This window comes from Austrofundulus limnaeus, unplaced genomic scaffold (assembly GCF_001266775.1).
Source record: "Austrofundulus limnaeus strain Quisiro unplaced genomic scaffold, Austrofundulus_limnaeus-1.0 Scaffold242, whole genome shotgun sequence".
Taxonomy (NCBI): Eukaryota; Metazoa; Chordata; class Actinopteri; order Cyprinodontiformes; family Rivulidae; genus Austrofundulus; species Austrofundulus limnaeus.
Window position 1 is genome coordinate 296,356 of NW_013952644.1, and position 9,012 is coordinate 305,367.

The 9,012-nt window shown below is 40.7% G+C and overlaps 1 protein-coding gene across 5 annotated transcripts in view; it reads right to left on the reverse strand.

The window, feature by feature from the left end:
- Window positions 1-9,012, reverse strand: part of LOC106525812 (receptor tyrosine-protein kinase erbB-4) — a 513,565-nt gene that overhangs the window by 125,461 nt on the left and 379,092 nt on the right. For all 5 annotated transcript variants that reach the window (XM_014020153.1, XM_014020151.1, XM_014020152.1 and 2 more), the window contains 3 exons: window positions 3,890-4,016; window positions 1,851-1,924; window positions 952-1,042 (listed from right to left, as the gene is read on the reverse strand). In XM_014020153.1, the coding sequence (XP_013875607.1) occupies window positions 952-1,042; window positions 1,851-1,924; window positions 3,890-4,016 (292 nt within the window). The remainder of the gene's footprint in view (window positions 1-951; window positions 1,043-1,850; window positions 1,925-3,889; window positions 4,017-9,012) is intronic.

A 9,012-nucleotide genomic window follows, 5' to 3' on the forward strand; every position in this document is an offset into this window, starting at 1 on the left:
TTTTAAATGTATTTATTTATTTAAAGGTTCATTTATCTATTTCTGCTTTTATTTCTGATTATGTCAGTTTCAGTCCTCCACATTGCAGAACTTGGAAGAGGTAGTTCAGCTATTGAATCAGGTGTGCAGGGAAAAATGTAAAACATGTAGGACTGCGGCCCCCGAGGACCATGATTGCCCACCCCTGGCTTAAATGGAAACCCAGATCTCTAGGTTCCAGAAGTCAGGCTGGAAGTGGGCCATAACGACAAATCCAAATGCAGAACCAGGGCTTGAATCCAGTTTGGGTCAGGCTTAGTCGGGCCGCCCCTTTAAAATGCAAAAATTCCATAAAAGTCTTGTTTACGAATGATGGTAGGATGGAGAGGGAATTGGATTGATGTTTCATAATCTAGAGTTCTAAGAGTCCAGAGTCCAAAGGCATTGGTCTGGTCTGTTTGAAGGAGGAGTTGAACCTAAAGTTTCACCTTACCCTCACTCACGGTCATGAGGTGCAGCTCATGGCAGAGAGAATGAGATCCTGGGTACAAACGGTTCAAATTAGCTTCCTTCATAAAGTAGATGAGTTCAGTTTAATCTATCCTCCAGGAAGGGAGATTTTAAAGTTGTTGCACTCATCTACCAAAAAAGTCAGTTGAGACATCTGATTAGGATGTCTCTTGGGCATCTTCCGCTAGGAGTTTTTTGAGACACATTCCACTGGGAGAAGACCGCAGAGCATACTAAGGACTTGTTAGATGGATGTAAATCTTCAATGACCTGCGACATCTTGGGATACTTCAAGTGAGACGTATCACTTGAAGAAGAATGTCTGGAACAATCTCCTCCTGTTGCCTTCTGACCATGAATAAGATGGATGGATGGATGGATGGATGGATGGATGGATGGATGGATGGATGGATGGATGGATGGATGGATGGATGGATGGATGGATGATGTGCCATCACTCACCTATAAAGGGTTCGTCCCCCAATGGTTGCCAGGTTGGAAAATACACTCAAATCTGTCATGTTTTCAGGCCAAGACTGGATGTTCAGGTAACCTAAAAATGATTCAGATGAAGGTAATTATCACAGTTAGCCAGTCTTATATAAATGTTTGTAGAGCTTTATAAAAAGTTACAACCTATATTTTTAGGCATAAAAATGGATATTTGATTAAGGGATATACAAATAAAGAGGAAGAACTTTAATCTATTCAGTTGCTGACAACCAGATAAAAGGGGTTCGGCTGTTGGTCATAAAGTTTCCTCGCCTCCATGAATTTCAAGCTAGAACCCATACATTCTTGGAAATGTGAGAGGAGAAGACAACAAGCACTAATTAAAAGAATGGATCTAATATTTGCACAATTTGTCTGGCTTGCACTTGCCTTTTAATGACAGATTATATCAAATCAGCAGCTGTGGAAATGACATTAAAAAGGATGGAGCAGGAAATGGCTGGGATGGAATAGCCATTGCTCTTCCTTACTGCTTGGGTTTTCATTATGAAAATGCAGTTTCACTCCATTAGCCGTTTGGCTCAACTGCAAGTTGCAGTTTAATATGACAAAAGGTTTCGTATACAAGGTTTTTGTTCATCCCTTAAGGCCCCTAACAGCTAATGAATAAATACACACACTGCTGCAAACACTGAAGGTTGTTTTACCAATAAGCCGAGCCCATACACAAACTTGTAGTAACATATCCACTTGAACAGCTTTTAGAGTTCACAGACAAAAAAAACCTGCTTTCATCTACAAGCCGTCTACTCTGGAGCTAAATAATTCAGAACATACACACACAACATGCAGTAACATGGTTTTCTTCAGTTTATGTTTCCAAGTTTACACAAGTAAGTAATTTTCACCTGTGATCTCCTTCACAGTGCGGAAAACGTTGAGACGCTCAGGGTCCATCGGTCCAATGCCATGATACATGTCCCTGAGGAGAAACAAAATGACTTCATATGTAAACAGGTCTATGTTTCCAACATTTAGAGAAGTTTATTACTCTGTTATTCCAAGAAAGAACAATGTTTGTCATTAGGGCGCTCGGATTAAGTAATAAAAGGTGGATTAGGGTTAAGAAGCAAAATGGGAAATATATAAATATAATGGCCAATTGGGGAGTGTAGTTGGTAGAATTATCTGCAAGAAGGTCACAGGATCGCATTCTAGCCTGGGACATTACTGTGTGGAGTTTTCATGTTTTCCCCATACCTCTGTGGGTTTTTCTGGGTACTACAGTACTACAGTTTCACTTTTCACCCAAAGACCAAAAACATACATGTTTAACTAGGAACTCTAAATTGTCCCTCGGTCTATGTGAGGTTGTAAATGGTTGTCTCATTTATCTGTATGTGGCCCTGTCGAGGTCATGCACCTGTCCGGGGTGTACCTGCCTCTTACACAGTGAGTGCTGGACATGGACACCAGTGACCCCCGTGACCCAGAAAAGTGCGTCAAGATGGATGACCAGAATTGACGATTGCGTCAGACAGACGCTGTACAGTCTGATAAAGTAATTGTGCTGCTAAACATGTTTGTGGTCCTCTAAGTTGAGACTGTTAGAAAGTAGGACCAAAATTAGCAGGAAAATAAGGGTAATTTTTTTTTTTTTTTTTTTTAGTCTCAATGAATTCTGAGTGTTTTCAACTAGTGAGCCATACAACCATATGCTGTCTGGCCAAATTATGATTTTGTTTCCAAACATAATATTTTCTGCCCACATCATTGCCACCTCAGACAGCTTTGTACTCCCGTTGGCAGCCAAGTCTGTGTTTATGACATTTGAAATGAAGGTAGTTATAAAGATGGGCAGTACACCAGTTTGTACTGAAAACCGTTTTGTATTTTTGTTATGTGAATTTTCCGTATACCGGCACATTGTTTTAACTAGGATGAATAACATTCGAAACGACATGCCCACAGATAAATTGATTCGTTGGGGACATTTTTCCTTGCTGCACCGCTGAACGCACATGTAGAAAATAGAGCAGCACAGTGTCAGTGTTTGAGGTGTTGAGCGGGGTAGAGATGGACACAGAAAGCATTGAAAAATAAGCTGTGGCAGACGTAAAAGTTGAAGATGATGCCCAAAAAGGGGAGAAGCTTCTRTTGTGGCAAAAGACTTAGGTTTTAAAAGCTCAAATGTTAATCTAAAGATGGTATACTGCAAACTCTACTGAGTTAAAGTTGTCATCACAGGGAGCGACATGAGTAATTTGCTCCACCAACTCAGCTGCAAMCGTGTCTTGGAATACCAAATCTGCATCCTCCACACAGAGGCAGAGGCRGAGTTAAATTATTTTGTAAAGGGTGGCACAGGGGTGGCCAAGGTGATTTTTAGGGGGGCACATATACACTATCCTTGATTTGCAAATTCAAAATGGCCATCACAGTCAATTTCAAATCAGCTGTTTTAAGAAMTATTGAGCTGAAATTGTGTGATAATAGCTAAGAATGATTTGGAAAAACATGCCCATTGGTAGTCCCAATTTCAGCTAACTGCTAAAGCTAAATTTACAAAAAGCTACTTTTGGACAAAAAAGAAGGTATTAGTGTAGTAGTAGACACAAACAATCTTTACCAAATTCTAAATGCTAATCAAAAATTCAAGTTGACCACAACATTTAATTTTAAATGGCTATAATTTGTCCATTTTAGGACTCACTGAGCTGAAATGTGTTATGGTGTWTCCAAGAATGATCCCAAACACATTCTGATTTTAACTAAGGTAAATGATAATGCTAACGCTAATTTTATAAAGGGTTATAATTTTACCTTTTTTTAAACATACACAGCTGAAAATAAAGGTAGGAGTAGCTGAAAAAACAACTTTTAACAAAATCTGAATGCAAATCCAAAATCCAAAATGAGAAAGGAAACCCTTTATTTGACTCCTTACCCTTTAATTCCTGTTATGAGAAATATGAGGTTGCCATTGATTTTTGTGCAGTTTATGAATTTATCGATGTTGCTGGCGTCCACTGTTTGAGCCGTTTGCAGGCTGCCCGTCCCAATGCCATCGCACACTGAAAAACAAAAACAAAAACAAAACACAATTTCAGACTGTATTTATTTCAGTTACATTTGATAACAAATGTCTGTCCAAAGTGTCCTTGTACAGCAGAGGCCTTGTGTCGAGTAACTGCTATTTGCCATTTTTCACTGCAAGGTTTTTTTTTGTTCTCTTTTATGAAAATAAAGTCCTTTGGTGCACAGGCAAGGCCATGGCCCTTCTCCAGGCGTTTGAATTCTTTTGATGAAAGTACAGGCCAATCTACATCCAATTCCTCTCTATAATGAATTCATTACATCTGCATTAATTACACTTGCAGTCTAGTGTGAGCCGAGTATTTCTGACACAGGCAAAAGGGGGGATGATGAATAAGGCTGGCATTAAGTGGTATAACCAGTATTTGATAGTGATTTATATCAGCCAATTCCATATCTGAAATGTTAATTTGTTATCATTTCCCACAGTTCCTTGGGCTATCCCTCATTAACCCCCTCACTGTGACGTGACAATGTAATCGAGAGATTAGCCAATCAATGGATGCCACGGCCAATATGTGGAGCCTGAAGGAAAACATTTTGGCCTTCCCTCCAAAGAGAAARGGCAAATCAGTTACCATTGTGAGAACAATATGATGAAGGGGCTAATCTTTTCTATTGAACTAATGTAGTTTAATTCCACATCAGACATTTTAGGTATTTAGCTGATACTCTTGTAGCAAAGCGACTTGTAATTACTGAGCAGGTAGCAGTTTCTCATTAGGGGACTATTTTCTGTTAATTAACATGCCGACTGATGTTGGGATCAAGCATGTGACCTCCATTTATGCCACACTTGTCCTCCAGAAAGTAATATGCACTGATTTGCACAACTTTATTAAGGAAAAAAAAGGCAAAAAAATAAATTAATTAATTAAAATTGAAATTGAAATTAAAAAAACTGAACACAAGTTGTCTAGATATGTTTGACAGGAGGAAAATAAAGGGTTACAAGAATTTGGGATCTAGATGAAATTAGGCTTGGAAAAAAGAAGGTAGAAGCATGAGTAGTTTTATCTTATTCTGCTTTAAAGATGTTAACTGTAGCAGGCAGTGGGGAGGGGGGTAATTGCAGAATTGCAGTCAGTGCGTAGGAATATTTAAAGTATAAAAAGAAACCTAATGTGACCTAACAGATAAAATACATACGTTTTAAACGCTTTTAAATTAAATACTGTGGCTTAGTCTGGATCCAATATTGACCATGTTAGCATAGGGTTCTTGGATTACAATGCTAACTACATAAATGTGATTTACTTATAGTATAATGAATGTGATCAACTAAGATCTCTATAGTATCTCTATTTCATTTGCAACTCACAAGTTGGGGTCAGTTTCTGCTTGTATTGCACTTTAGATAACATTGACATGAGGCAATGGTTTGTCGATACTGAGCCCATATTTTCACCAAGATGCAGAAGTTATAACTTAGTCCAAAAAAAGTTTTACAATATTATAACAACCACTCCAATTCTGTTGTTGAAAACATTTCACCTCACATCCATGCAGCTTTTCAACTGCAGAAGAGAAGTCCATGGATCTGTATTTTATTTTTTACACTTTTGATTAACTACATCTTAAATGACTGAGCATCTAAACCAGCACAACTTATAAAAATGGACCAGTGGCAGGAGTTACTCAACATATGATAGACAAAACCATATAGGTTAAAAGTGTTTGGCCACACCTGTTATTTGCTAAAATCTTGCGTTTCAGACAGGGTACAGGTTAGAACTCTGTTCTCTGGTGAAGGGTAACCTGAATGCTTCAGGATACAAAGACACATTGAACAATGCTATGCTTCCAACTGTGCACCTCCAACACTTTGAGGAAAACCATTTTCTACCCCAACATGACCTTGCCTTAGTGTATTGTACAAGGCAATGACTACACGGTTTGAAAAATTTTGTTTTGGAGAACTTGAGTGGCCTGCACAGAGTTATGACCTCAACCCAACAGAACATTTTGGGGATGAATTGAAACAAATACCTCCATGTCTAAAAGCAGTGTCTGGCCTCATAAATGCTCTACAGAATGAATGGGCACTTATTGTCACAAAAACCCTACAAACTCTTGTGAAATACTTCAAAAGAGTGGAAGCTGTCAGAGCTTTAGAAGTTGGTACAACTTCAATTCCAATGAAGTTAAAACATTGTGTAAAACATAAAAATAGAATACGGTGATTTGCAAAACTTTTCAATCTAAATTTAATTGAATACACTATAAAGACAAGATATTTAATGTTCAAACTGATAAAAGTAGTTTTTTTCCCCAAATATTTACTCATTTTGAATTTGATGCCTCCAACGTTCCAAAAGAGCTGGGACAGGGGAAACAAAAGACTGGGAAGGTTGAGGAATGCTAACATTCCACAGGTGAACAGGTTAATTGGAAACAGGTGAGTGTCAAGATTGGGTATAAAGTGAGCATCCTCGAAAGGCTCAGTCATTCACAAGCAAGGACCACTTGCTTCATGACTTTGTGAAAAACTACATTAGCACATAATCCAAAAGAATGTTTCTCAACATAAAATCACAAGGAATTTAGGGATTTCATCATCTACAGTCCATAATTGTGTCATGTCAAAAGATTCATAAAATCTGGACAAATCTCTGCAAGTTAGCGGCAAGGATGAAAACCAACATCAAATGCCCGTAACCTCCGATCCCTCAGGTGGCACTGCAATAAAACCAACATTATTCTGTAACCCACATGGGCTCAGGAACACTTCAAAAAACCATTGTCAGTGAACACAGTCCAGCTTCAAGTGCAAGTCAAAACTTTTACCATGCAAAACCAAAGCCATAAACAACACCCAGAAATGCAGTCAGCCTCTCTGGGACTGAGCTTATCTGAGATGACACAAAGTAGAAAGGTGTTCTGTGTTCTGATGAGTCTACATTTTAGATTGTTTTTGGAAATCATGGACACTGTGTCCTCTGAGCCAAATAAGAAAAAGACAGTCTGGGTTGATCAGTGCAAAGTTCAAAAGCCAACATCTCTGATGGGATTGGGAGTGTTAGGGCCCATGGCAGGGGTAACTTGCACATCTGTGAAGGCACCATTAATACTGACAGGTACATCCATGGGTTGGAGCAACATACTGTATGCTGCCCTCCAAGCCACATCTATTTCAGGGACATCCCTGCTTGGTTCAGCCAGACATTAGACAGTGGTAAACATGCCCCTGTTCCAACTTTTTTTAGAACATGTTGAAGGCTTTAAATTTTATATGAATTTTGAAAAAAAAATCCATCAGTCTGAACAGCAAATTCCTTGGCTTTGTATGTATTAAATTGAATTTAGTTTGAAAAGGATTTACAACAGTTTGCTGTTTTTATTTCTGCTTTACACAACGTCCCAACTTCATTGAAATAGTTGTAACAGCGTCTTCAGCAGTATACTCTTCCTCATCACTGGATTGTTCCATCTCTTGGTCTAGAGTTTGTGTCGTCTTCAACTTCTGACATATTCTTCTCTACAGTATCCATCATGTCTGGTTGTTGGCCTTGTTTTCTGTCATCAATGTCACAGTTTGAGATATGGTTGAGGGACTAAACATCATTTTAAACACTTGAGTGTCCCACACAGCAAGTTCTAATGATGAGACATTTTTGACTGGGAACACCAAGGGTCTGAAAAAGTTCAATAAAACACACAAACCTGAAAGAAAAATTATCACAGTTGATTGTCTGTTCAACTGACTTGTGTGCACAAAAAATTTCATGCAAAGCAGCTCAACAGAAATAACTTTTTCAGAGTTAAAACTTCTAAAATTACACCAAAACATAACAATGGTAAATGGTAAAAAGGTAAATGGACTGTACTTATATAGCACCTTTCTATCCATCCAGGACACTCAAAGCGCTTTACACTGCAGACATTCACCCATGCATGCACACACACATTCACACACTGATGATGGCAAACTACAATTTTAGCCACAGCTTCCCTGGGGCACACTGAGAGGCGAGGCTGCCATACACAGGCGCCACCGGACCCTGTGACCACCATCAGTAGGCAAGGTGGGTAAGGGTCTTGCCCAAGGACACAACAACTGAGTCGATTGGACGGGGATCGAACCGGCAACCTTCCGGTTCCAGGATGGCTCCCCTAACCACTCTACCACAGCCGCGCCAAAAAGGGGTAATAAAGGCAACCGCCATTATATATATGTGTCAGTGGGACACTCTAACCCTTCAATGACAATGTGGTAATTCGGATTGCCCATCACGAACACCATGTTCAGGCATAAGGGTGTCCATATGTGCACATGGCACCAGGACACCCTAGGCCACGGATCTATGATCGATTTTGTCGTCGTTTCATCGGATCTGCGGCCGTATGTCTTGGACACCCGGGTGAAGAGAGGGGCGGAACTGTCAACTGACCACTACCTGGTGGTGAGTTGGCTCCGGTGGTGGAGGAGGAAGCTGGTCAGACCTGGCAGGCCCAAACGTGTAGTGAGGGTCTTCTGGGAACGTCTGGCAGAGTCCCCTGTGAGACGGAGCTTCAACTCCCGTCTCCGGCAGAACTTCAAACACTTTCTGAGGGAGGTGTGGGACATTGAGTCTGAACGGACCATATTTCATACCTCCATTGCCGAGGCAGCTTATCGGAGCTGCGGCCGCAAGGTTGCTGGTGCCTGTCGTGGTGGCAACCCTCGAACCCGTTGGTGGACACCTTCAGTGAGGGATGCTGTCAAGCTGAAGAAGGAGTCCTCTTGGGCCTTTTTGGCCTGTGGGACTCCAGAAGCAGCTGATGGGTACTGGCGGGCGAAGCGGCATGTGGCTCGGGTGGTCGCTGAGGCAAAAACCCGGGCGTGGGAGGAGTTTGGAGAGGCCATGGAGAAAGACTTCCGCATGGCTTCGAGGCGATTCTGGTCCACCATCAGGCATCTCAGGAGGGGGGAGCAGTCCCTGGGGGTGGATGAGATCCGCCCGGAGTTCCTTAAGGCTCTGGATGTTGTAGGGT